The 27,638-nt window shown below is 52.6% G+C and overlaps 1 protein-coding gene across 1 annotated transcript in view; it reads right to left on the bottom strand.

The window, feature by feature from the left end:
* CAPN5 (calpain 5) overlaps positions 1–26,928 on the bottom strand; it is a 59,683-nt gene extending 32,755 nt beyond the window's left edge. The window contains exons 1-2 of the mRNA XM_050912592.1: positions 26,895–26,928; positions 7,141–7,317 (exon numbers count right to left, since the gene is read on the bottom strand). Of these exons, the coding sequence (XP_050768549.1) occupies positions 7,141–7,302 (162 nt within the window). The 5' untranslated portion in view covers positions 7,303–7,317; positions 26,895–26,928. The remainder of the gene's footprint in view (positions 1–7,140; positions 7,318–26,894) is intronic.
* Positions 26,929–27,638: the final 710 nt, after the last annotated feature.

Genomic DNA, 27,638 nt, shown 5'->3' with positions numbered 1-27,638 from the left:
AATGAGCCATACTCATGCCGGACAGCTTGTCACCCCGTATCCTCATTGGGGCAAAGGGGGAGAGCGTGTTTGCCTGGCACCACGGGGCCGTGGCCCTGGGAGGATCCGGCGAGATCTGCTGGAATGCAGCCAGGGTCAGCATCATGTTTAATGAGAGGAGAGACCTTTTAAAACAAGCATAACTAATAACAAAAATTCTCTTGTCCATCCTTGAGGGGAAGGGATGGGGGGAGCCTGTGAATGGCTTAAAAATGTAAAAACAAGGTCAATTCAGAGATTGCATTAAATGGTGACCAAATCCTTTCCCGGCAAGGAGCGACCAGACTGGCAATCAGCTCCAGGCTTTATTGAAAACGGCAGATAAATTAACAGGCGAGCGGCTCATAAATCCCTAAGCTGAGAAACACAAAGGTCTGGAAGGACTCCGACTCCCGTGATGGACTGCAGACAGACAACAGACTCTGCTCGGAGGAGACGATCCCTCAGTCCATCCAGCAGCACAGAGAAGCCACAGCATCAATGCTAACCACAAGCATCCTTCGGGCAGGACCAAAACTGAGCGAGACAGGCCAAAAAGCTGCAAAAAGATGAGCAAAGAGATCCCCGGAGCGCAGGTGCCAGAGGTTAGTATTTCTGGCAGAAGAAGCTCCAGGTGGGGCACCAGGAGGTTATTGCTCCCAATGACCACCACCATTTTAATTGCCTCCATGTGCCTGCTTCACGTGAGCTCTCAGAGCAAAGAACTGCAAGAACTTAACCTCTGTCTTCCCCATTATCTTCACCCTTGTGTTTTTGCCAGCTCTCCAGCCTGCGCTATACACTGGAGAAAAGACCTTTTAATGCAGAAACTTGCGGGCAGGCAAGTGCCGGTCCTGCTTTTAGTGAATTAGTTCATTGACTCCTTTCCCCTTCCAGGAAAACCCCACAGGGATTGATTGTATAACCCTCACTCAGCAAGGAAAAGGAGTTAAGTGCTTAATAACGCAAGGAAAAGGGGATCTGAAAGATGCTCTCCCATCCTGCAACATCTCCTTATCCTCCAAACACAACAGCATCGCATTCAGGAGACAATGGGTACAGACAATGGACAGAACCCCTATACACAAGTCAGGCTAGATACACGTCAGGCCGACAGGGAAGTGGCTATTGAAAAATTATATTTTCCCAGTTTCTAAAACAAGATTCCTCTTGTCTGGCTGGAAAAAAAAAAAAAACAGGGCTGTGAATGAGAGCATCTCTCCCCAGTGCCAGAGTAGGGCTGAAAATGCCATGGCCCTACTGCCCTAAGACCTCCCACTTCCCACAACCCTTCCCAAAACACCTGGCCTCTCTGTCTCCCCCAAAACTACTCTGACTCTCAGACTTTCCCCTCCAAATGACATTGACTCTGCACCCAGATAAAATAACATTGCCATTTAGCAAGAATCTACCTTTGTGCTGTTTAATCAGTGACTACCTCCCTTGACAATTCCTGCAGAGAGAACTCAGCGCTTGCAAGCAAACGCTGGAGAGAGATAAAAATACTGAGAAACAGGGTTGGAGGGCAAAACTCTTCCCCTGGAGATGGGAGGGTGTAGGCTTCATCCAAGAGAGCTTCTCTGGTGGTTGCAACCAGCCAGGCTTGAACTCACAGTGCAGAGGTGCAGCTCAGGTTCAACCATCACCGCACGTCACCTTGAGCCACCCAGTCACTGTGACAACAGCCTGCTTGGAAACCCTCGTGCTTTGTCACAGCCTCTCTCGTTACACCAGCTGTGGTGCAGCTCGGCGCCAAGTTGCCACCCTGTCCCCTCCAAGCACCTTTGGGATCTCACGTCCCAACCACTCTGCATCTTAGGGAAGACCATGAGGAGCATCTGCAAGGTCCTGCGACACACTGCTGTGGACAGGGAAACGCTCAGCACGCAGCAGCCCGATCTGCCTCCCAGGACAGGGAAGAAAAAAACTTCTCCAGGCTCAACCTTGCCTGGGAAGAGCTGAAGGACAAGAGCATGCAGTTCATGTGGTTCAACGTCACATCTGTGTGTGGCATAAGCCTCCCACCAGGCTTCATCTGCTTCCCACGGGAGCATAGTGATGCCCAAATTTGTCCTGGCTAGTGACCAGTCTCAGCAGCAAGTCATCACTTGGTGGACTGAACCTGCACCACGTGGCCCTCCTTGCTGCAGAGAGAAAGCAAGCCCTTGCTAGGGCCCACGGGTACTAACAACCCTAATTTAACCCTGTACCAATCCCATGGCATCACTGGAAGTGGCCTGTACCCAAGAAGAGAGTTTGAGACAGTGATGATTAGAAGAAATGAACTGTTTTCCCACAGGGCAGATGAGCCTCTTCCACCCTGGGCCATCACTGTTCTTTGCCCAGGGGATCAACAGACACAGCCGTGTGCCCCAGAACCCCCCTTATTTCTGCCTCCCAGCCTGCATCTCATCCATCCCCTTCCCTTCTTCTCAGTACCACCCTTCCCCATTTACCTAGCTCCCAAAAGCCCAGACCAGCTCACCAATGCACAGACTAAAACTCCTGCTCCCGTGCTGCACTGCCAGCATTCCCGTCTCAAATGGGGAGGGCAAAACCCAGAGCTTGAGGATCAGGCTAAGACTTTCCCTACGGGTGGTACTACTTGCCTGAATACAGAGATCTCCCCCGCCTTCATATGGCAGCAGGCAGAGCGCGAGGGAGAAGGAGTTTCAAGCAAGGAACTAGGATTTGGGCTTAGCCCAAAACACTAGGTTTAATTTCTAATGCAATAGCCAAGCGTTGCTGCCAGAAAGAGCCACTGACGCTGCCCTAGCCAGCTCCAAAACCTGCTTCGGCTCAGCAATGAGCAGCCAGTCTCATTTTTAAGTGGATGCACGAAAACAAAGATCTTCGGGACCCCCTTCCCAGCTCAGGCTGATGCTACGGCTTCCCTCCCTCTGATACACTTGAGCAATTAGCTTTCTGGCTTCGCCGTGTTGCATCACGAAGACGTCCGGCAAACAACCACCGAAGCCAAAGCCCGATCAGAGGGCTCAAACAGCTGCTCCCTCTGCAAAGATCTGGCATCCAGAGCAGGGCTCGAGGCCAGAGGAAAGCAGGGAGGAAGGGAGGGAGGGAGGACACCCTGCTGGAAAGAATAAGGCTGAGCCTGTTCCAGGAAACGCTGCAACGCCAGATGCGGGAGGAAGTTGAAGCAAAATAGCCTGACCGGGGAAGGGTTATTCATGAGCTGTTCCAGCAAAGCCCTTCAGCCTTGTCTTTTCCCCCTTTGCCCAGAAATACCTCAAGCAAGAGGGAGAGCACTGCAGAGATTGCTTTTTTTTTTCTTTTTTTTTTTTTTCCTGCCAAAGCAACCTGTCGTGGTTTAACCCCAGCCAGCAACTCAGCACCATGCAGCCGCTTCCCCCTCCCCGCACCCAGTAGGGTGGGGAGAAGGAGGGAAAAAAAAAAAGTAAAACTCGTGGGTTGAGGTAAGAACAGTTTAATAACTAAAGTAAAATAAAATACACTACTAACTAAGAATAATAATAATTGTAACAAAAAGGAATATAACCAAAAAAAGGAAATAACACCCAAGAAAAGACAAGTGATGCACAATGCAGTTGCTCACCACCCGCTGACCGATGCCCCAGCAGCGATCCGCCCCTCCTGGCCAACTCCCCCCAGTTTATATACTGGGCATGACGTTCCATGGTATGGAATATCCCCTTGGCTAGTTCGGGTCAGCTGCCCCGGCCATGCTCCCTCCCAGCTCCTTGCCCACCTGCTTGCTGGCAGAGCATGGGAAACTGAAAAGTCCTTAACTTAGGATAAGCGCTACTTAGCAACAACTAAAACATCAGCGTGTTATCAACGTTGTTCTCAGACTAAATCCAAAACCCAGCACTGTACCAGCTACTAGGAAGAAAATTAACTCTATCCCAGCCGAAACCAGGACACAACCTCAGGCTTTGGGAGCATGTGGAGGAGCAGAAAGGATGAGGGCAGGTCCTGGTGGGGAAGGAAGGGATGCACACACGAGGGATGGGCTGGTTAGATCTGTACTACTGCCATGTAAATAAATATATGGGAATGAGATCCTGCCTCTGCCAAAGTTCATTCCCACCACCCCAGTGAGCTCACTACAGTTACTTTTCACATATGAGTGCTTTGCCTGAAAAAGTCAGCTCCTGTGTATCACTTCTCTGCATAGACCATGAGTGACAGCCTTTCTGAGAAAGCAAACAGTTGTTTTTAATAGCTGATGCCTTTTATTTCCACTCTCCACCCACTCTGCTCTCACAGCAAGGCTTGAGGCACGATGAGCGCTTGTGTTTTTATCATGCAGTTTCAGCTGAAACTCTCCAAAACAAACCAGGGTCACAGCCCTGAGAGATAACAGAGGTGTGGACAGACCATCCCCTCCCTGCAGACAGTGTCCCCGGGACTGGCAGACTCCATTTCTGGGTCAGGAAGTCCCCAAAACAGCACTTGCCAAAAGTTGGGAGTATCACTCTGTTTTTTCTAAAGCAGAATAAAATGTGATCGCCTAAGGAAAGATTTGCTGGTTGTAATAGAAAGAGGATGCTGTAGGGACTTAGTGTGGCTTAATAACTGTACTGTGCAATTACCACACAAGCAGAGCAGTTGATTTGAACTTCACGGACATTTTGGATCCTACCGAATACTGCATTAAATTGGAGAAGCCGATGGTGTTTCCCAGCTCTCTTGCAGACAGCGAAGTGGTGAGATATATATCAAGATCCCTAGCATCCAGCATTTGCACCGCATTTGCTTTCTTGTGGAAGACGCTGGGACCTTTTCCTGGGCTCTCTCCCTTAGAGAGCCAGTATGAATTCAGGCAGAATTGGGTCCAGCAACTAAAAATGTCACTTTGCATTGGCTGGCTGGCACAAAGCAGTTCTTCTCCCCATGAAATTCAGTCACTTTTTTTGCCAAAATGCACAACTGAAAGAAAGAACCTGAAGAAGCCCTTTAGAAAAAGAGGCTTCTGGAAACTTCAGCAGTAACCAGGACAGATGTGAGCTCAAATTCTTTTTTTATGGTGATTTTGTGGTCAAGGCAGCTAGATAGGTCTGATTAAACGATCCTACCAGACAGCGGCATCAAGGAGTCTGCTATTGCTCAGCACGGACTCCTGGTGCCGAAATTGCTGGCAAAGTTCCCTTTGTCTGGTGCAGAAGCAGCGAAAGAGGGACCATCTCCATGTCTAGTTAAGCGCACAGGACCTTGCTTGTACGTGGGACCCACTTTCAGCACCCATTCCCACTGTCAGCCCATGCCAGAAAGAGCCCCTGTTCAACCATCCTCTGCTAATTGCTTTACCTTTAAAGGTCCCTTCCAACCCAAACTATTCGATGATTCTATGAAACTGCAGAGCTGGCTGGTTGGAAAGAGCTTGAATTCATTCCATGCTTCAGCAGGGATGGGCTTGGACTAGATGAGCATGCCACCTTGCAGGTGAAGACCAGGAGGTCCAGAAAGCTTTCTTAGAAAGACCTCACGCTCTCCGGAGCAAGGCAGCAAGAGGATGATACCATTCTGGCTGACCTCATGTCTTCCTAAGCAAGAGTGGATGCTACATGCCTGAACACCAAGGGCTCCAAGTGAGCTGAAAGCCAGAAAGGCAGATGGAGAAAAGCTCGGAGACATAGATGCTCAGCAGAAGACGAGCAAACGTTGCCCCTCTACAACTGGATCCAACCCTCTGTCATTAGACATGGGGCTGAATTAATGTGCGCGTCTCAATGCAAACCAGCGAGGGGGGGTCAAATACATCCCTACCCTTTAGTCCCAGAGAAAGTTGTTTAGAAAGTCTCGGGCATCACCTATCTGCTATATAAATGGGATGTCCAAGGTGTGTTCATGTTGTCCCCCACAATGAGACCAAACCACGGTGGGCCCTGTCTTCAGAAGGCAGCCGTGCACAGAGCATCTTTCCACTCCAGCGGACGAGGGGAATAAACTAAACCACACGCAGAGCTTTGCACAAACCCCGTGTCCAGGCAGAGCTGGTGTGGAAGAGCCCAAGGCAGAGCAGAGGGAAGTGAGACCTCCTCCCACGAGGAGCCCAGTGGGATGCTGGGGGGCTCAGCCCTTCCTGCCACGCAGAAAGAGTCGGTTCAGCTCCGTCCCTCCCTTCACACAAAGCCTTTTTGTCCACCCGCGCCCCAGACTGCCCTCGCCCAGACAGAAGCAGCTCTGTCTTGCGAAAGGCCAGCTGATTTTCTGGGCTGCCAGCGGGGGCAAAGATGACAACGGCAGCTCGGGTGACCCTGCCACGCTGAAATGCCACCAAGCTGCATGCAAAACAGCACGGGCTGGGCAGAGAGGACTGACTGCTTCTCCCCGCAGGCAAGGAAGGAAACCCAGGTGTGTTAGATGCTGCGATACTGCCTCTCCCCAACCGCAATTATCGTTGCTCCCTGGGACTCCTTGTATTTCATGGCAGTCAGAGAAGTGGCCTCACGGTCAACCCCAAGCAGATGGCCGTACCAGGACATACAAATTCCCCATAGTGCCCTCAGGCCCTGATGTGCATCTTTTGGGCAGGCAACGAGGACAGCAGAAGGGGGACAGGCAGCACTGGGGACAGGCAACGTTAACCCCCAACCTCCCACAACCTGCCTCCATGGCAGACACAGCAGCGTGGAGGACATGCAGAGTGCTTTTTGCAGAGGACATGGGGTTTGCACAGGAGAGGAAGGATGGGTTGGACCACTCACCTCCCAAAGACCCCAAAACCACCTCACCTACCCAAAGCTTATCTTCTTTTCCCTTTCCAAACGGACGGCCAAGAGTATTCAGAGGTAACACTTTGCCCTGCTGGACCCACCAGGCTTAACAAGAGCACCCAACACCAACCCGGCTGCAAACCATCTCTCTGTTTTATGCATGGGGAAACTGAGTCACAGAGAAGCCTCCTTTGCTCTTGGGCCTCACTGGGGGCAGAACAGCCTGGACCTGGGTGCAGCAGGCCTCCCTGGCATCCCAGAGGCTCACCATACCAAGCCTGGGCAAATAAAGCCTGCTGGGGAGAGGAGATGTCGGCTGGGCCTTGGCACCCTCGGTGCAGGATGCACTGTGCATTTTTGGAGATGCCTGAGAGCAGAGATGGTGTAAAGCAGTGTTGAGGTGCAAGGGGATGGGTGCACTTACTTTCGGTCGCTTCCACTGGATGCCCTGGATCCTTGACTTGTAGAAGAGCGAGTCATCGTTGGCGGGGAAAAGCGGGTCCTCAAAGAGCTGCTTCCGCCGCTGACACTCCTTCTTCAGGGAGGCGTAGCGCTGGTTCTCGTACGGCTTCACCGAGGAAAACATCCTTCCCCACCGTCCCTGGGAGGACAGGCAGATCGGGAGTGAGATGGGGCAGGGTCTGGCCAAGGACACTCAGTCCTCCTCTGCAGCATCTGAGTGGCAGGACCAAGACATCGTGGCTGGAGATAACCATCCAGCCTCTGTCTCTGCCTTTCCCCAGATCTGGCTGGCTTACATTGCTAGACCCCACATTTATAGTCCCATGAAGCACCTCTGGCTCACTCCAGGAGGTATCAGTGTGCTTCATCACCAATTTAACAGGTAGGGAAAATCCTGCATCCAAATGAGGAGGGACAGATGACTCCTCTAAGCCCAAGTGTACCGATCCCCTGGATTTGGAACTCCCATTTACCTCCCAAATTGGCCAAACACCACCAAAACAGGCACAGTAGGAGATGATAACTGGTGTCCTGCCTCTTAGTGAGTTCGTAACTCATTTGGGAAAAACACAGCCCTCGGAGGCAAAGGAGGAGAAGACATCCCCTGCAAGATGGGTGTGCACAGGTTTTATGGGGGCTGAGCCCTACCCAGAGCCCCCCCACCATGCAGCCTTGAATCACGGACATACATTTCACGATTTCCTCAGAGACGCCAGTTTCTCAGTAGACTTTATCATCAGATCTGTTTTTAATTAAAAAAAGGCCTCCTGGCAGAGTGCCATGTGTTTCTGGATTAATTATTCTGTCTTGAGAAGCGTCTAGCTTCCAGGGCAGAGACGTGAATTTAACAATCCAGAAGACAGCAGGAAACCGTTGCCCAAATGCCCCCCAGAGAGAGAGCAGCACCTCTCCATCACCCCTGCCGTTTGGTCACTGGGTACCAACCCCTTTGCTCAGGTCCTCATCCCTCCACCCGCAGGTCGAGTCACCTCGGTCCCACACCAGGCACAAGGGACAGGGGTACTCTACGTTGTTGCCCTCTACTAAATCACAGACCTTCTTCCAAAGCTCCTTCCCTAAAGTTTCTCTGTATTTATTTATAACAGCCACGTACAATCCTTCTCTCTCCCCCAAATGGGATGTCCTTTTCAAAATGTTGACCATTAGTGACCCTAGTCTGGAAATATCTAGTCTGGTTTCCTAAAGAAATGGGGCTTTGTGTGCCACATAATCCCAACTGTGGTCTCCAACACCATCCACGGTAAAACGAAGGGTGCCCCATCCAGCGGGCAGATGTATCCAGCAAGCTGACCTCTCATTGCTCCATTGAGACATATAGAAACCATATGCTTATTGTGGTATCATCACATGTGGTGGGACAAGGAAATTGCATTGAAGGCTAATTGGAAGCAGCTAATCTGTAAACCTCCAAAATCCCAGGGATTATATGATCATTTACAGTTGGGCATCAATTTAGGAGCCATGTCACATCCCTTGTTAATGAATTGCTAGGATTAGCTGAAGAGAAGTACGTGTTTGAGAGCTAAACCAATGCACATGCTGATCAGAGCAATCCCCCAAGAGCATCACCCACCCAGCCAGCCTCCTTTCGTCTGGGAGAGACGAAAACACTTCACTTCTGCAAAGCAGAAGAGCAAAGCATAGGTTTTAATTGACGGTATTTATCAGCCTGATTAGCAGCACAAGTGCTCATCACTCAGAGCTTAAGTGAACCCAAAATAACCCCCTTGTTGGCTGCTCCACAGGTCTCTGCTGCTGAGGATCAGGTGCTAAAGCAGCTTGTGAGGTGCTTTGTGCCAGCCAGCCACCTTTCTCCAAATCGCTTAGCATGTCCCAGCCCCATGCCCTGAGATGCAGCGACTGCAAATAACTGCGCAAAGGGGCAATTAGGCCTTTAATTAAACACGATCTGAACTGCAAGAGAGGCACCACCCTGGGTGGACTGCGTAGGATGGACTGGGGCAACAGGTAGATGCATCTCCCACGAGGAGACCATCAGCACTGGATGTCCAACAACCCACCCACCTTGATGTCCCTCTACTCCCATGTCCCCGATGTGGAGGAAGAACATAGTGAGCATTTAGCAATGATCCTTCAGGACTGTTGATTTGAGATTTTATAGTTTATAACATCTTAGCTTGCAGGCCAAAGAGAGGGAGAGCAGCTCTGCCTTCAGTGCACTGCATGACCCGCTCTATTTGGAAACCAAGGCTAGGACCTTGCCTGCGTAGGGCCGGTTACGAAAGTATTAATTCACACAGAGCTTTGAAGGCAGCTCAGCAATGCATTGAAGTGCTGTGGTATAAAGGGCTTATAGCGATGCTCACGGGATTTTCTCCTTGGCATCAGGACCAGTTCCCAGACGCTACAAGAAGGCCCAAGTGCATCACCTGCCCTCAGAAAAGCCTTAAAAATAAATGGCCTGATAGCAAAACCTGAATAATACATCAGATTTACTCCTTGTAGAAAAGCAGACAGCCTCACTCAACAGTCAGGGAATGCAGTCAGTAGTCAAAACATGCATCCACCCTGCTAAGAGGGCCAGGGAACGAGCTAGCCTCCAGACCTCCAGCAGAGGAAGGGGGTGAAGGACAGGGGAGATGTCCCCATGGGGACATCTTGGAAGTGAATGAGCTCCTTTCGAGTGACAATCAGGCAGGACTTTGGCAGTGACAGCACTCACTGCTACAGAGAGACATAGGCAAAGCAGCAGTGCTGAGAAAGGATGGTTGGCAGCTGCCTTCTGCACGAATACAACAGGCTGAGAGAGAAGGATGCTGCTGTTAACTGAGACGCAAGATGAATTGCTTGGACTGGTGCATGAGCTGGGCTGACACACGGGAAAGGACATTTCCACTGGGGGTTGTGCAGAAAGAACCAGCGAGATTTAGGAAGAGAGCCTGGAGAGGAAGGGAGGGAGGTCTGGTGCCTTTCTAAAAGCCACGTTCAAGTTAAGGCAGGAGTTACGGGTTTGACGCAGGAGATGCTGGACGCTGCTCTGCAGCCTGTCCCATGGCCGAGGGCTGGCACTTGGCTGCTCATTCATAAAATTACTGCTCCTCCCCAGGCAGCTCTGCAACGACAGCTTGGAGCTGCGTTTTCCAATGACCCTTGCAACGCCGACTTCCGCAAGCCACCCTGGGCAATGTCCATCCCTATGAGAACAGGACCACGGTCCTCTCGGCCAAGGAGCTCCAGCCTTTCTGCCGCCCAAATTTGCCTGGGGGAAAAGGGCCAACTCCTTGCCCTGCTATCCCACCCCACAGTGACTGTCACCTCGACAGCCGCCTGTCCTTGCTGCGGGGCTGCTCTCACATGAGAGGCTGGAGATGGATTTGAGTTGCAAAGGAAACGCCAAGCAGAACGAGAAGGGATACTGTTCAGGATCATTTAAAAAAAAAAAAAAACAAAAAAACCCCTTGCAAAATAATTAAAAGGAAGAGGCGGGGGGAATGTTCTTAGGGCAGTGTTAAAATTCATTACTCTCTCTAATTTGCAGCATTTCATGCTTACCAGGCTGAACTTCAGATCTACCACATTAAAATGCTCAAGGGCTGCCTAATTACTCTTTGCCTTCTTGCACTAAGCTAGGACGCTCCAGGAGCACAAGAACTGGACGTTTTCATGCCTGGTCCAAATTAACAACCCTACACTTGTACATGTATGTGTTTGCGCGCGAGCAGGGAGGGGTATCTGCACTCACAACTCTTAGCAGAGCTGAATGTTTGGAAACAGAGGTCTGAGCCCAACCTCAGTCCGGCCATGAAGGAGTTAAACAGGGAACTATTTTATTTGAGGAGGGAGCCAGACATATGACTCAGGGGTGTTGTGGACTCCCCCTTTTCACCTTCAGCATCCTCCAGGCGTTCCAGCACCTGCCAGCTGGTAATGATCAGGGCTCACTGCAACGGGGAGAAGGATTGAAAGTGCTTGCGTTGGCCAGGACCAAATACTTGCTGAAAGGCTCTTCCTTCCTCCCCCACAAACGGCTTTCTCTCCTTCTTTTCCAGCTCGGAGGCTCCTGTACCACGGCTAGCTAGCACGGGCTCACCATGCTTGCGTAATCGCAAGGCTGCACCCCGGGCAGGAGCAAAGGGCTCCTTGCTTGTAGATCCTACAGTTGTCTGCCTCTAGGTCAGACAAAACACTTTGTTCTTAGAGGACAGGATCTGCTGGCCCGTGTTCTCCAGCTCTGTTCTCACTGAACAGCAGATATCTTCGATATCACATTGCAAAGGCATCGGATCGGCCAAGGAGAAGACGAAGCAGGAACCAGGCATGTGGTTGCACCAAGCCCCAGCCAGCTGCAGTCTTATAGGGTGTCGTGGTTTAACCCCAGCCGGCAGCTAAGCACCACGCAGCCGCTCGCTCACTGCCCCCCCACCCCTGGGATGGGGGAGAGAATCAGGAAAAAAAACCCTCGTGAGTTGAGATAAAGACAGTTTAATAGGACAGAAAGGAATGAAAAACAATGATAATGATAATAATAATAATATGACAATAGTAATACTAAAAGAATTAAACTATACAAAGCAAGTGGTGCACAATGCAATTGCTCACCACTCGTTGACCGATGCCCAGTTAGTTCCCGAGCCGCGATCCCCCCTCCCAGCCAGCTCCCCCAGTTTCTATACTGGGCATGATGTCATATGGTATGGAATAGCTCTTTGGCCAGTTTGGGTCAGCTGTCCTGGCTGTGTCCCCTCCCAGCTTCTTGTGCCCCTCCAGCCTTCTTGCTGGCTGGGCACGAGAAGCTGAAAAATCCTTGACTTAGTATGAACACTACTTAGCTACAACTAAAAACATCAGTGTGTTATCAACATTATGTTCCTACTAAATCCAAAACACAGCACTATACCAGCTACTAGGAAGAAAATTAACTCTGTCCTAGCCGAAACCAGGACATGGGGGCAACCTACAACGCTACAGCCCAATAGCAGGGTGTTCAGAGCAGCCAGACTCTTTCCAAAAATGTTATTTAAATCATTTTTTCCCAGCCTCCTTGGGTGTTTCTATTGACAAGCATGGGACACTGCTGGGGTTGCCCTCCTGCCTACCAACACCAGCTCAGCAGAGAAAATGCTGCCGATGCAAGGACAGCTTTATACACCTTTTCTCCAGGACGCAGGGAAGATGCAGCTGAACCGTGAATCACTCTCTACACCAAACACAAGATAAGCGCACCACACCTTTTAGCCAACACCTCTGTGAACAAAAAAGCCTCAAGTCATGGGCTACAAAGCGACAGTCCCATCGAAAGGCCATCAGGACCAGCAGCACATGGTTCACACCAGGTCTCAACTGCATTCCCAAAGCCCTTTCCCGCTCCCAGCTGTGCATCTACCGCAGCTTTGCTTTGGACTTGAAGTGGCATGGCCCAGAGCCAGCAGCACCGCGTAGCATCCTGCATTAGCAGCGTCCACAAGGACTGGGAGGTGAAGCCACACTGATGAAAATGAGAAAACAAGACATCATTTCTTCTCATATTGACTGCGGTTAACCAGGGGAGCTAATTCCTATGGGAAGTCGTAGGTAGTTCATCTCCAGATGTTTCTGAGCAGAGCTGGATGTCTTTCCAGAGTAGCTGCTTTAGCCAAAATGCAAATTACTGAGCATTTACAGCGGTTACTTGCTGAAGCAAAACTGCTGAAGAACGGAAGACTGAATGTTCCTTTCTGGCCTTTATCTCTCTGCTTTATGCGGTACTATCTCTGTTCTCATCTAAGAGCTAAAAACTACACTAGGCTAAAGGTGAAACAACCATTTTGGTTCTTAATTATATTTATATCAAGCTCTGATTTTTGTCAGTGATTTGCTGCAGCACAGCTGGGGTCTGAATCCTGAACACAGCACCTTTCAGCCAGAGGGTTAATCTTGCGTGCGTGCACACAGGGATAAGCTGTCCCCCTTCAAAAACTTGGTGTAGATGGAGTGGATTTAGTCTCAAAAAAATCCTGATGGGTTAAGGGCTGTCTGTTCTGAGTGCGTAAACCCGGTGCATCGATATGGCTTTTTGCAATCACTTAAGTATGGCAAATGCTCCCTGATGATACCTTCCTCCTCTATGGAGCGGGAAAAAGCATCACTCTCCATCTGCAGGGATCCTGGTCCCTTCTGCAAAGCACTCTGAGACTTACAGAGGAAGGTGCTGTCTAACAGCTGCCTATTACTGCAAAAACCTCAAGAAAAAAGTAATCTTTCATTAAAAAGTGCATTTGCAGCACAGCCAGGGAAGGGGCCAGGGTCACTCGACCGAGCAGAAAACTACTGCAAGTGACTCTGTATCACCAAAGCGAGCCCGGCTGGCAATGTCTGCAACGAAACAGCCAAAGGTCAGATGTCACATTTGGAGGCTGTTTCCAGCAATGTATGGTCATTTTTATCATGCTTGCTTTGTTTCCTCTGTTTTTTTTCCTCTGGAACTTCGCTCCTTTGTTGCTTAACGGCAAGAAGACGGCGCAGGAAGAGACGCAGCCGGCCAGCGGGTTTGTGTGGAGGTGCAGCATTCAGATATGTTTTTTCCTGGGAAGGCTGGGGTTAACGGGAGGCATCCTTGGATACCCATCTCCTGCAGGAGCCAGCTGGGTGTGATGGTCAGGATCTCCCTGTCGCTTAGATAACTCACACTGGGGCTTAGATAACTCACACTGGGGCTTAGATAACTCACACTGGGGGACGCCTTTGGCCTCGGGAGCTCCTCATTCCTTGCAGTTATGAGTCACGGTTTGCCAACAGAGTCGATGTTGGAGCTGCAGGAAGAAAAGGCAGCCCTGCACCGTAATCACCGTAATAACCCTGCGTTGGTGGCAAGCTCTGTCTGGCGAGAGCGTTGCACACAAAACGTGTTTGTGGCATCAGCCAGACTGGCCCTTCTGCTTAACACAGACATTAAGGTCAGATGGGACCAGGACACACGTCTGAAGGCATCCTGGCACAGGCAGGAGAAACAAGCTTAAAGCAAAGCCGGTGGCAGCATCCCCCACCAAATGGGCAAATGCAGGAGGCTGGAGAGACGCAGGACTAGCAGGGACAGGGGTGGAAGAACAGCAAAAGGAGATGGCAGAGGACAGACCCAAAAGCAGTGGGAAGAGGAAGGCTATAACATGGCACCAGGCAGCCAGCCTCGGCCGAGGGAAGCAGAGAGGAGCTGAAGATATTCACCACTCTGGCTCCAGCTCACCCCAACCCACTCTTGGTTTGGGGAGAACAGAGAAGCTCAGTTTTGGGTACCCCTCAACACGTCCCCAAGTGCTGTTCAAGCCCTGAGCCAGCCCTACCGTGGCAGACACGTGTTACATTAGGCTTGTTCCCCAGGCCACAGCAGGGTTAAAAACCCTTGTAGATCAGCAGAGGTTGCAGGACAAGCACCGAAAGGTGAATTAATGGGCTTTGCCAATGCCCAGCCCCTGGAGACAGCCATCGCTTCCACGCTCCAGCACCCCAACCGTGACCCTGGTTAATAATTGCAAGGAGCAGCACAGAGCACCAGCAACAACAACAAAGCACTCCTGAGCTCACTCAGGAGCCCTGGGACTTCCCAACAAAACCTTGCTGACAGCAGGAACCTTCTCCAGGGCTCCCTCGGGTTTATATACGGTAGCCCGAACCGGGATGGAGTAGCACAGGGATGTGGGGCTGGTATCATCTAGCAAGGTCTACATTCAAACATGGCACGGCTCACACAGAGCAGGTTTTCAGGCATCAGAGAAATACAGCCTAGGAAGAGCAGAGTCATGCATGCAAAATTGAGCCACCTCCATCTGTGGTTGTCCAGCCACATGGGCCTTCCTTATCCCAAGAGGGCTGTCACCCACACGTGCATCACGTTGAACGCAGACCACCCACCCCACGAGGTAACAGGAGTGCTGTGCCCTTCTCAGCATCCATTTTGATCACTTTTTGTATTAAAAATAAAAAATAAAAAAAAAAACCCTATGCTATCTTTGTAGAAGTGGACTGAACATGTATTTCTATTATTTATTCAGGGCTTCTAACTGAACGTCTGGGCCAGCTTCTTTTAAATCTGGTCACACTGACTCCACTGGAAGCCTTGCACCACATCAGTATGCTCACGCCGGCTTTCTTGCCAGCTGGGCAAAAACATTATGGTCTAAAGACAGACCTGTACCTCTGTGACGTGGCTAGAGGGAAGGACAGAAGAGTCACAGGGCGTTGCTTGAGGTAGCCTAGAGAGCCTTTTTCTTGGGCATTATGGGTCACAGAGATGCTTCGTTAAGAGGTTTGGGTAACAGGCAAATTCATTCGGAAAACTCATCACTAGCACAGATAAAATGCAGCACGTCTCCATGCAAATGCTCTGCCTTCAATAGCCTCTGCAGCCTCTGGGATAATTAAAGCAATTGAGCTTCAAAAGATGCGGAGACACGTGCCTGAGGAGCAGAAGAGATAACGGGGCTGCAGCTACTCTGTAGAGACTGAACCCAGGCAGCTGGATCCTACAAGATCGTCCCTCCCAGACTAGCTGGGCTGTTTGTCCCTCTGGCTGATCCAAAGCATCCCTCCTGCAGCTTCAGCCCAGATCATGTCATAACACCAACGCCGTCCCAGGGCTATGGGTTTCTTCCCTCTCCCTCACCTTCACCCCTTGGTGCAGTCAGAGCCCAAAACTCTGTCCCCTTGGAGGCCTGGAGATACAACCAAGTCCTTCAGGTCTTGAGAGACTGCTGGTCATACCAGAAATGTGTCCCTTGACCAGCTCCAGTTCAAACGAGCGGGATCCAAACATCACCTGCAATTTCAGACAACAAGGGCTCCCCACTGCCTCTGACGATGGGCTCCACACCCCAGGCTTTGCCCCAGCCCGACAGCTCCTGGCCCCAAGTGAGGGCTCAAACCCCTGCCAAAACAACGTCTCCCAGCTTTGCCTAATAACCGGTTTTAGTGTTTTCTCTTTGCCTGACCTAGACCTGAATAAAAGCACTGAGGCACTCTGCTCCTTGCCTTCCTCCAGCTTGGGTCCTCCATTTTCGGTCTTCCCCTTTGATAGGCTCTTAACCCCCTTGCAAGCCCCTTCCCGAGCTGCACGTCCTATAAATCCCATAGCCGCAACAGCAAATATCCAGACCACACCTGAGTGCTGTCTGACTTCAGAAGAGCATTCCCCTTGTCTGCAAAACCTTCAGTCCGGGCCAGCAGGATCTGCCTTAGATTGAGCTCTGTTTTTTTATTTTACCTCCATTTTCCTCCCTGTCTTTAATGAGCTTTTCTTTCTGTGACTCTTCTAAAGCATCACGAGTACCAAAGTCATATTTAAAGGCCTGTAGCAACTCAAGTTGCTAGCGCTTTTGAAGAGGGAAGCCTCTCTCAGGTAGATTGGACCGCCTCAAATTTGTGAGATTTATTAGAAATCTTTATTACTGGATCCACCTGGCTCTTGCAAGCTGAAAGGTCTGAATGTAAGTTCCTGCCGTCTCAGCCTGAGCTCTCCAAGTTGTGTTTCTGCCTTGGATGCTGCAGCTCCCCCAACCTCCCAGCCAACTTTTTCCCCCTTATTCCTTCATTTCAGCAACGCTGCTCTTCTCTAACGTAGAGGCGAGAGTTTGCCATACTGCCCTCGGAGCTGAAAGGCTGCAGCCTTTTACCAGGCAGGGACCAGACACCAGCTTTCCTCCCCCAGGGAGATGGATACAGGTCACGACGCAGAGCACCGCAGGTTACCTCCATTTAGCCTCGTGTCCCTCTCAAGCATCTCCCCCGTCAAGTAGCAGGAGGTTGGATGGATACCTCCTGTGGGCCACATCTGGTCCATGACCTACAGCTGGATGATCAAAGCCAACCAGCACCACAAGAGCTGCCGCTGTGCACCGTGGCTGACACGCACCGCAGCATTGCAATGTTTGCTGGGGTAGGGACGGATTGTCTCCTGCCGTGGAGATGCTTTCAGCTCTTTGTGCATAGCAGAAATACTCAGGGAGGGACTGATCCGCTTTACAAGGGACAGTGACCTCCAGAAAGCGCAGGAGGTCTCCGTGCACCAACACAACATGACCTTTGGTAGAGGGTCATGCTGTGGTGCAGCACCCACCTTTGTTTGCTTTTGCTTCCCAGCGCTTCTGTAAGAGGATCAGCCGTCAGGATGTGATGCATCCCCATGTCATCCTGCTCCATGCGGTCCAGAGGGCAAGGTAGGACCTCTGCACCCATGGAGCTCCACATGGTCCTCTGGGGCCCTTCCTGTGGTAAGCCAGAAGAAGACCCTGGCCTTTGCTAGCTCTTCCTTAACACCCGGAGCTGTGCCCTCAGGCAGGCTCCCCAGGTCAAACTAACACATCACCAAGCCACAAACACAAATAGTGAGACCAAAACCCTGCTCCTCGTGCTGCAACTCCAACCTCATGTTTGGGGGCAAAATCCAAAATCCCCGCTCCTCTGAGAGCATCCACTGCCCTGTGGCACTCACCCTTCTGGGGCTGCCCCTAAGGGACATCCCCCAGAGGCCGGGATTACAGGCAGCATCGTCAGGGGAGACCCTACACAGACAGGATAAAAAGCAGCCATCCACCCAGGTCAAAAGATTTCTTCCAGATGAGGTTTTCTCCTCTTTTGAAGACCTCTTGCTTTGCTGCAGCCCAGCATGGCTCGTGCTTGCTCCTGCTGCCACGGCTGGCAGCCGGATCCATCACCCCTGCTCTCACCCCAGCAAAAATGTCTGTCACCGCTCTGACGTCTGTCTGGAAACTCTGCCCGAAGCCGGAGAGGGCACCGGCCTATCTGCTGGAGGTGGCTCAGGGCATGTTATTACCGCACAGTTAACGGCAAGCGGGAGAGCATGGGCTGAGCGCAGGGCAGGGCTGGAGGGCAGCAGCTCCGGGATGGGGATTAAGCCCCTGCCTCCTCTCCCAGCAGGTATCCTGCTGGAAGTCCTTGCTCCAGATCTCTTGAGATACCCTCACGTTGCAGCAGCCCTGAGCTGGAGCAGCGAGTCGCAGGGTACGTACGAGATGTACCCTGTGACATGGGGAAGAGTTTCGCTTCCCCGCACGGGACAGAAACCTGCTGCAGCCCCGGCCGCAGCCCCGCGTTAGACGCAATAAATCACTGCTCTCCCGCTCCCACGTGAAGACCTGCCAGGCAGCCGAAGGCAAGACTTGCCGGGCAAGCAGCCAACGGACACCATCCCCATCTGACGCCCACGCAGCAGCGGGTGGCCTGGCCCCTTGCAAAAGCAGAGTTTGCAGCTGCGTCTTTTACCAATGCAAGACTTCCCTTTGCTCGGCAGAGAAATCATGTCCCTTAATCATCCCGGAGCAATCCTTACAGTATTTACACATGCTCAGACAACTGGTAGGACCAGCTCTGCAAGGCTTTCGGAGCAGCAAGCGTGCAAATACTTTGTAGGAAGCTCTTGCTTACCAGGGCATGGCTTGCAAAAAATATAACAAACCAACGCCAAACCCTGAGCAACAAACAGGCGCGCTTCCTTCTTCTCTATACAAGGACTGAGTGCAATGGTGGAACAGCTCAGGATGGGCTGGGAAGGGATGGAATCAACCAGAGCCATCTGCATCCTCCACCAGTAAGCCAGGGAACCTCAAACAAGTAGAAATACAATGTAAGCTGGGATGGAGGGTGCTCACTGCAAGGGAGGGATGTGTTTTCTCACCCAGGGAATTCACTGTATGAATTACCTGGAGATATAACAAAAAAACCCAGCAACACCACCACAAACACAGTGGGGGAAAAGCATCTGGGTTTAAGGGAAGGCCAGGCAGGAGCAGAGCTGGAGCCTTGCCCTTTTCACCCGGCAATCAGAGAGACCTGCTGCCTGTCGTGCTGTAACTTCGTAGAAAGCCATACGACGTGTCCCTTTCCCTGACGGTAAAAGCGTAGCCCTGCCCTGGGCTGCCGCAGTCTTGTTTGATTCGTTATGGCCAGATTACAGGCTAAACCTTGAAGGAATAAACCCGGGCTGCAGCCTCCCTCATCTGAAGATGAGCTGCAGCCAGCCAAGGAGACAATTTGCCCCATAAGCTAAAGAGGTCTCTGCATGGTGGGGAGAAGAAGCCCTCTCCCACGTATCATTTCAGAGCTCCCCATTAAAGTTTTCCAGCCTCCCAGCGTTAAGGTGGTTGGGATGCTTTACAGTCCCCTCTCCCCTTCACCTACGTTCACGACCGACTGAAATCGCAGGACACGAGAGAGGAGAGACGATGCTCAGACGGACGGTGGGAGGACTAAAACTGGTCATTTTTGCACAAGGGCAGACCAAGGGGCAGGGAGTGCTTTTCTGTGCCGGAAGAGTATTTTAAGGTAAAATGCATCGAAGTGTTATTGAATTGGGACGTACTCCCTCGAGCGCATGAAAGCTGCCTACGGGAGCAGGCCGGGGCTGAGGAGCTCAGTCCAGCCCCCTCTGAAGGGCTGGATCAGGCCCAAAGGAGCCGGTTCTCTGACCTACATGCTGCAAACCCCGCGGGCTCCCAGCACGGCTTTGCAGGGGTATCATCTGTCACATCTCCAGCACAGGAGGATCCTCAAAGCATGAAGATCTGCAATATTGGCTGAAAACTAATGCATCATGCAGAAAGGCAAAAGCTGTTAAAGCCTCCCCGGTCCCAGAGTGCGGAGCAGAAAGGATTTTTTCCCAGAGGGGGTGAAAAACTCAATGGCAACCATTCCTATTTCCACCATGACCTCAAGAAGTTAGCCCTATATTGAGGCACCAGAATGAGGTCTCTCCTACAGTGTAAGCCAATTTAGCAGGAATAACCCACGGATGAAAAGGCTCCACGGTGCGAAGCGGAGAGCTAAGAGCAAGGGAAGGGTTAATGTTGCAGCCAGACAGATGCTCGACTGGTGAAAAAAGCAGCCCCCATGAAGCCAATGGGTCCGTGTCCATTTTCTGCAGCGCCCAGAGCCTGGCCCTTTCTCCCTGGGTAATCAACTGGAAGTGAGCAGAGCCGGAGTAATCGCCGCACCTCATTCCCCATCTGCGACGCTGCCCGTGGGGCTAGGAGATGGAGGAGCACCGCCTGGCCCGAAGCAGGTCAACGCAAGCCCGTCGTTGAGCCTTTGTGCTCCACAAGCAGCTCAGAAGAGCAGGTGAAGGCTCAGGCATGAAGATATCAGCAAATAAATGGTACCCGAGTGTGCCCCACGACACCATGGCATGAGCAAAGGACGATGGACGCCTCTCTACAGGCTGAAACCCTCCTGCAGGCATGGAAGAGGTTTCACCTCCGGACATCTGCAGAGAAAGGAGGTGACACCTCTAAGGACTAGTGAGGAGGAGGAGGGAGAGTGCCTGACCCCAGCCTTCAAGGCACAGCTGCCTCCTTCTCATTCTCCACGTATTAACCTGCTGCTGCCCTGCTTGGAGTAAGCGTTAGGAGAGAGGTCTTGGCACCTCTGGACTGGCCAAAAATATCTGGTAATGAATGCGCAAGCGTGAACAGATTTAGAGGATGCACCCGTTCTTAGTATCATCATACCCCAGCACAAACGCTGTCTAAATCTGCTCTTGGGATCAGATCCAAAACCTTCTTAAAGCATCGATGCTTTGTTCTTAATCTGTGCAGCGACCAGGGAAGGGAGAGCTGGGAAGGGAGAGATTTTTGAGGCACAATCAAAGACAAAAAAAAAAAAAAACTATCTCAGTGACACGGCTGGGCTTCATCTGCTTCATGCCTGGTCTGGTCCCACATCAGGCAGATGGCGAGACCTGCTCGGCTAACACAGCCCTTCCCAAAGGAGATACCAGGACAGGGGGTCTGGACCAGAGAGTCCCAGCATCCTACCTTGACAAGCTCCAAACCCTCTTTATATCACAGTCAAGCACCTAGAAGAGAGGTGATGTGCCCTAATTCCCACCCTCCTACCCTCCTCCGATGGGGTGTAGTTGCAGAGCCTCTAGATAAGCCTCCCAAGCTAAACTGAATGAATTCACACCCATTTGTCCCCCCCCCCCCCGCCAACACTGTCCTCCAGTTTAAATAGCTCTTCTCTGCCTCCCTGGTGTTCACCCCGTGGAGGTATTTATAGGCAGCAAGCACATCCCCTCTCCGCCTTTGTTTCGCTGGGCTTTTATAGCCTTCTATAATAGCTCTCCATCCCTCTGATCAGCCTCAGAGCCCAGTTTCCCTGCACCTGCTCCAGGCTGAGCTAATCCCTCTCAAGCACCACATCTCGGAGCCCGGTCCTTCCACGTTAACTCTTCCGTACCCTTGTCCCACCAACACCCTTTGCCTGGTTCCCCTCGCCTTTTTGCAACCCTCCCGAAGGCACCCGGGGACCAAAACAGCCCCGAGCCCCCAGTCTCGGCCGTCCCAACGTGTTTCGACCTCCAAACATAGCACAAAGCCCAGCCGTACAGCACCTCACTGCATAGCCTGATATATGTCCTAGGGGACATCCCCACGCTCCGCAACTCATCCTCGAGGTCAGCCGGTTCCCTCTGGTCGAGCATCTCATCCGCCCCGTACGGATGGTGCCTCTCAGCTTGGTTTCGCAGGCAAATCTTGGCATGAAAATGGAGAATGAGCTCAGATCTTCCCTTAAAGGCTTTAAGCAGATTTAATCTCCACCTTCCCTCGCTCCCCCCCAGCAGAAGTCTTCTCCGCTGACATACTCCCACCTGCACTAAGTGTGTAAAGCCCCGTCAAGTCCAGATAAAGGAGACCTGTAGCATCTCCTTTGCCTAAAAATAAGAGCAAAGCTACAGGTCGGTCCAGCACAGCCCCCTTTTGTAACAGTCCTGGGTTTCCCTCCACCCCGGGGGGGCTTGAGGATGCCCACGGTAGTTCTCCACGGGCATCCATCACCGGCTGAAAGAGCTCCCTTGAACAGACAACGCTGCGGGGGAGACAGCAGCCGAGCAGGGATTTTGCTGGGCTCGTGGCCACGTCAAAGCCCCACCTAAGTCATTTCCTACCAGAACAGGCAAGGACGGGGGGCTGGTGGCAGAGAGCAGGGTTGGACTTGACTCTGCCATGAACCTCCCGAGTGCCTTGGTCATGTCACTTTGCCCCTTTTTTATGTGTCACCGCTTTGCAGACAGGATTATCGCTTCTGCGGGTCACACGGGGTGTCCCTAGGGCATGGCAAAAAGGGCTTGATTTCTCCTCTGAGCAGGGCCTGCTACAGCAAGCCCCGCTGCCTTCCTCAAAACCTGCTTTTCCTTTCGCTAATGCCTTGATCCTCAACTCTGCTGCCAACGAGAAAGTTTTTCCCAACCAATTCTGGCAAACGGCTCCTGGCAAGCACAAGACACCGAGCGAGCCAGCCCCCCCCCCCCCCCACGCAGCAGCATTTGTACACCCGCACCCGTTGCAGGGGGGATTTAGACCACACATCCAGCTCCTAAGGGTGGAGGGGCTCTCAAAGAGCATCCATCAGTCCCTCTTGGGTTTTAGAACCCTGCTGCCTAGCTCATGGGCTGGAGCCGAGCCCCAGGCAATTCACGTTAAAGGATTACTTAAAGAAGTAGGAGGCAGCCGATGTTCCCGGGAAGGGCGTTGGGGAAAGAGATCACACCAGGACAGATGTGCCTGTAGCAAGATGTTGCACCGAGCAGGAGCTAAGCGGTGAGCGCCTGGATCCGGTGCTGCTCCTCCATCCATGCCTGGCTCTGCTCCTTTTCCTCCTCCCCGGTTCTTCCAGCCCCAAAGATGCTCCCAACAGGTGATACCTGCTCTTACCTGTATCCGTAAGTTTGTCCCGCCGCAACTCACTGCTACCCCGACCAGCATCGCCAGCCAGGCTTTCTGCATCTGCCTTGGGCTACCCACCACCCATGTGCAGAGCGTGGGGTGGGAGACGCAGCTGCAGGGACCCTGTGTTGCCCCCACTCCAGTATAACACCAGTTCAGCCCACCCAGACACCAGGCTGAGCCTGGGAGGGGGATCTGAGCCCCCTAAGATGTGAGAGTGGATGGAGATGAAAGGCGGCCCGGGGAAAGTCTGCAGCACAGTCCTTGCTGGGCGCAGCAAGAAAAGCAGCTGAGGATTTAACAGCATCCTCCGCTACCCGCCGTGCTTTCATCTCCATTTGCCATGTCTGCCCGCGCTCCCCACCAAGCTCAGAGCTAATGCAGCATCCAGGCAGAAATGTAACGGTAATCGGTAATAAATAATTGCCAATAAATCCAAGCATCGCACACGGGTGGATCTGCAGAGCCAAGTGAGCAGCTCGGGCTCACCTGGCAGCTACAGGAGTGGGAGGCGAGGGACAGAGGACCAGAGCCACTTCCGATGGGACACCCTCCACTAGAAAGCACCAGGCTGGTTTCTTTGGTCCAAAATAACATTTTTCAGGGCAGGAAGACAGGGAGAAAGGGATGGTGCCTCCCACCCCCGGGATACGGGAAATCCAGATTCATATCTCTGCTTGGAAACCCAAAAAGACTTCAGTCTTCTGCACCCCAGCAGCAGCCCGGCCTGCCCGGGGGGCAGGAGCTCTCTCTCGCCTTGACTTTCCGTGCAACTTACTAAAAGCCCTTGGGTTTGTGCCCCAGAAAAATGGAACAAAGAACAATACTGAAACCTCAGGATTTTTTCCCGGCGCAGAAATCCTGCTCTCCAGCCAGCGCCGAGGCCTCGCTGCTGAAAGTTTCTGTCCAGCTTGGCTCCGTCAGCAGAAACAAGCCGGACTGGGAGCAGCCGCCGGGTTTTAACCATCCGGGGTGCAACTTTCAGATGCCCCAGCCCCAAGCACCCCGACTTCCAGCATCCCCAAAAACTAAACCTCACGCCAGGGCTCGCTAAAGGCAAGGGCAGCACCGCGCTCCACGCGAGGCAGAGCAGAGGAGGAGGCGGGTGCCTGCTTTTGGGCTTTTTTTTGCCCCCAAAAGAATCTTACACGCCCCCCCCCTGCAATGCAGCTACCCCCGCTTCCCAAAGCCACCGGTGAAACCGATGATCCCCCGAGGGGGAGGCTGGACCCCGGGGGAGGGCGCGGAGCTGCCTCCCCGCGGAGGGAGCAGCAGCGGGGGGGGGGGGATGCAGGGACAAGCACCCCCCCGCCTCGCCCTGCCCTTCCCCTCCCTTCCCCGGGCCCGGGGCTCGCCTTACCTGCCCGTTGCCGGTGCCGTCGCCCGATGCCGGTGGTCGGTGCCGCCGCTCCGGGAGCGCCGCTGCCCGCAGCGCTTCGCCTCCCCGCAAGCACCGCCCCGACGGGGCGGGCAGCGGCCGCTCCCCCCCCCCCCCCCCCCGCCGCGCCTGCGCTGGGATCGGCAGCGGGAACCGGGGAACCAGGGAACGGCACCGGGAATCGGCATTTCCCACGGCTGGGAACTGAGGTCGTCACTGGGAAGCGGGACTGGCACCGCCCGGCAGTGGGAAATGGTGAGGGGCACCGGCTGGCGCTGGTCCAGGACCTGCGGCTGGGACTGGGGACCAGTCTGGGGAACTGGGAACCCCACTGGGAACCGGATCTGGGTCCAGCGTTGCTCAGGCGGCAAGATCTGGGATCATCCGGGAAATGGGGCCATCAGCGGGAACGGGGGCTGGCACCACCCAGATGGGGAAGCGGGACGGGGAACTGGGGCTGCCCAGGCACCAGCACCACCAGCTGGGTACTGGGAACTGGGACCAGCACCTGGATTACCTGGGCACTGCCACCAGCCACTGGGACCTCCCACGCACTGGCTCTGGGACCAGCATTGCCCTGGCACTGGATACTGGGACAAGGTCCCACTGGCTCTGCCTGGGACCTCACACCGGGACTGGGAACTGGGCAAACTGGAGCACTGTGCACCGATACCAGCTGGCCACTGCACGCCAGGGCCACCCAGGCACCAGGCAGCTGGGGTGCGTTAGGACATCACCCATGGAGGGTACAGGGGGGAGTTATCAGGGGTCGCAGGATTTGGGTGCAAAGGGGACATCCCCCCGTCAGGCATGATGTGGGGCAGGATCACTGGGGTTGAAGGAGACGTGTTTTCCAGCCCAAGACCAAAGTTATTCCCCTTTTCTGTTTTCCAAGAGGGAAACTGAGGCACTGGGCGGGGGGGGGGGGGGTCAAAGGCTGGGCAGGCGCTTGGCCCCCCTGCACATCCATGGAGGTGGACATGCAATGGGTGTCACGGGGCTGGCGATGGGGCCGAGGTGGCCAGGCCGGCCGTGCCCCCACAGTGGAAAACATACCTTCCCAGCCCACAAATATACATTGAAGAGGGGAAAAATAAACGTGACCCACCCAAAAGTGCATCCCCCCCGGCGGGAAGGAGCCGGTGGGGTTTTACAGACCCTGTGTCATGGGCAGCTCTGATCCGATGCTCTGACTTGACATGCAAGCTTTACTGGCGGTATTCAGGGTTTATTGTAAATTAGGCCAAAAAGAGATGGCAAGGGAAGAACAATTAAAGAAAATGGTTGTGAATGACGAGAATAAACTTTTCACATTCAGAATTACGGGTGATCAGACTCTTTTAGACAACAAAAAAAACAGGGCTAAGGGTTAGCTACTGCCTGCCAGCGACAGAGTGAACGCTTAAGGACGTCTGCTTGCCACGTTTGCGGTAATGCAGTGAAATTTCGGTGATAAAATTAGAAAGGAGGCCGTGCCTGGAGCAGCGTTGGCCTGGCACAAGCTCCTGGTCCCACTGAGTTGTCACCTGCAGCTGTACATGGTCACCACGAATCACGTGGGTGATTCACTTCCTCTAGGGCCAGCCATTTCCTCAAGTTTCTTATTATCTGAGACCCTTCTGGACTTTTCATAGTAAGGTTCTTGGCATTTTCCTGTTAATTTTATGATAATTTCTTTACTTATTCAATTCATGCAATATTTGTGTTGCAATTATTTGAATTCATTTATTAGTTGAAGGAATAGGAAAGCCAAAGATCTGTAGTTCCACAAATGCTTGCTTTGGCAGCAAAAGCCATTTTCTAATGTTTTCCTTCTCTTTGCTTGTTTTCCCCTCTCCCCCACGGATCTCGGGGCTGCTGTGATCTGGTTGCGCTCAAAGCCAGGTCAGCGCAAGGGTCCCATTTCACGCACCCCTTTTCTCTCCCCTCATCAAAAATCACCTACGAAAATAACCCTAAAACCCACAGAGTTTTTAGGACCCCATATTTAGGACCCTATATTAAGTCCAAAGCCTGGCCGTGCGCAGTGCTGAACCGTCACCCTAACCATGGTGGGAAACTCCAGCAGCAAATGGCAAAGACCAAGAAAAAAAAGGGGGGGGGGGGGGGGGGGGGGGGGGGAAGACAAACCCTCAGTTTCTGAATGTTTGTAAAGGGGAAGAGTAGATCCTACACAGGTCTCCAACCCCAAGCCCAAAATCATCAGGAATTGCCCTAAAACCAGGTACCAGGCAGGCTCGGGCAGGGACGGATGCTGCTGCTGCTGCTCCCTGGGAGGGCAGGGAGAGCACAGAGCCCCGTTTTGATTTGCTATGTGCTTAAACGGGGAGACACTCCATCACTGTTAATTAATTAATATCATCATCCATCATTCCTCCCACCAGTACAGACACCTCCTGCCCAGTTAGCCGCCGCGGGCTTGCTTTAATAGCAACGGCGGTAAATAGGTAAATTCCTATTGCAGTGTTTCATCTATTCGACCCCAAAGCTGCTAAGGGCGAGCATCTCGCTGCTGGGGACGTGGGGACCGGGGGGCACGTGGGGGAGTTTGTCATCCACGGGGGCGATGGGTGATGCTGTGCAGCGCCGGACGAAGGGATGAAAAAGAAGAGGAAGGAAAAACCATAAAACAAGAGAAAATGGGCTCACCCTTGAGACGAATCAGCAGCGGGAGCCTGGCTTTTATTTTGTTAACAGGCTGGAAAGCATTAGGGAAAAGCTCTTCCGCTGAATTAAGGCAGCAAGCGGGTCCCCAGCCGCTCCCATCTCCCCGCAGAGACGTGGAGCCCGAGCCCACTCTCGTCGCAGGCCCAGATCTCGCCACTTAACTTAGTTGCATTTTCGATTTCAGCCTCAGCGGGGGAAGGAAAATTATGTAAATCCGATTTATAACGACGCTTCGTTGCTCCTCAGTGTGATGCAAATGAGGCCGTGGTGACGGGGGCGACGCGAGGGCTGCGCGGGGGGGAAGGAAGAAACAGCGATGCTTTAAAACTGGACCCCGAAAATAAGTAGGAACAAGGTACAAGGCAAAGTGGAGGAGGAAAATTGCAGCCGGTGATTCCTCCAACAAATGGGATTTCATTATTCCTTCTGGGATTTCAAAGCAGATGACTTAGTGAGGTTTTCCTCCCTCCCGGGAATAATTTGTTGTTCTTGCTCATGCAGGGGACCCCCAAGGTGAGGTTTGGTCCTGGGGTGGTTCAAGGTGAGGGTCTGCCTGCCCAGGGCGGTGGGAGGTTGTTGTGGTTTAACCTCAGTCAGCAACTCAGCACCACGCAGCCCCTTCCCCCTTCCCCTCCCAGGGGGGTGAGGAGAAGGAAAGAGGAAAAAAAAGTAAAAATCGTGGGTTGAGATAAGAACAGTTTAATAACTAAAGTAAAATATAATACT

Source organism: Gymnogyps californianus, chromosome 1, assembly GCF_018139145.2.
Source record: "Gymnogyps californianus isolate 813 chromosome 1, ASM1813914v2, whole genome shotgun sequence".
In the NCBI taxonomy this organism is placed as follows: Eukaryota; Metazoa; Chordata; class Aves; order Accipitriformes; family Cathartidae; genus Gymnogyps; species Gymnogyps californianus.
Note: the sequence above shows the minus strand (reverse complement) of the source record. Positions and strands in the feature narration are given on the sequence as shown.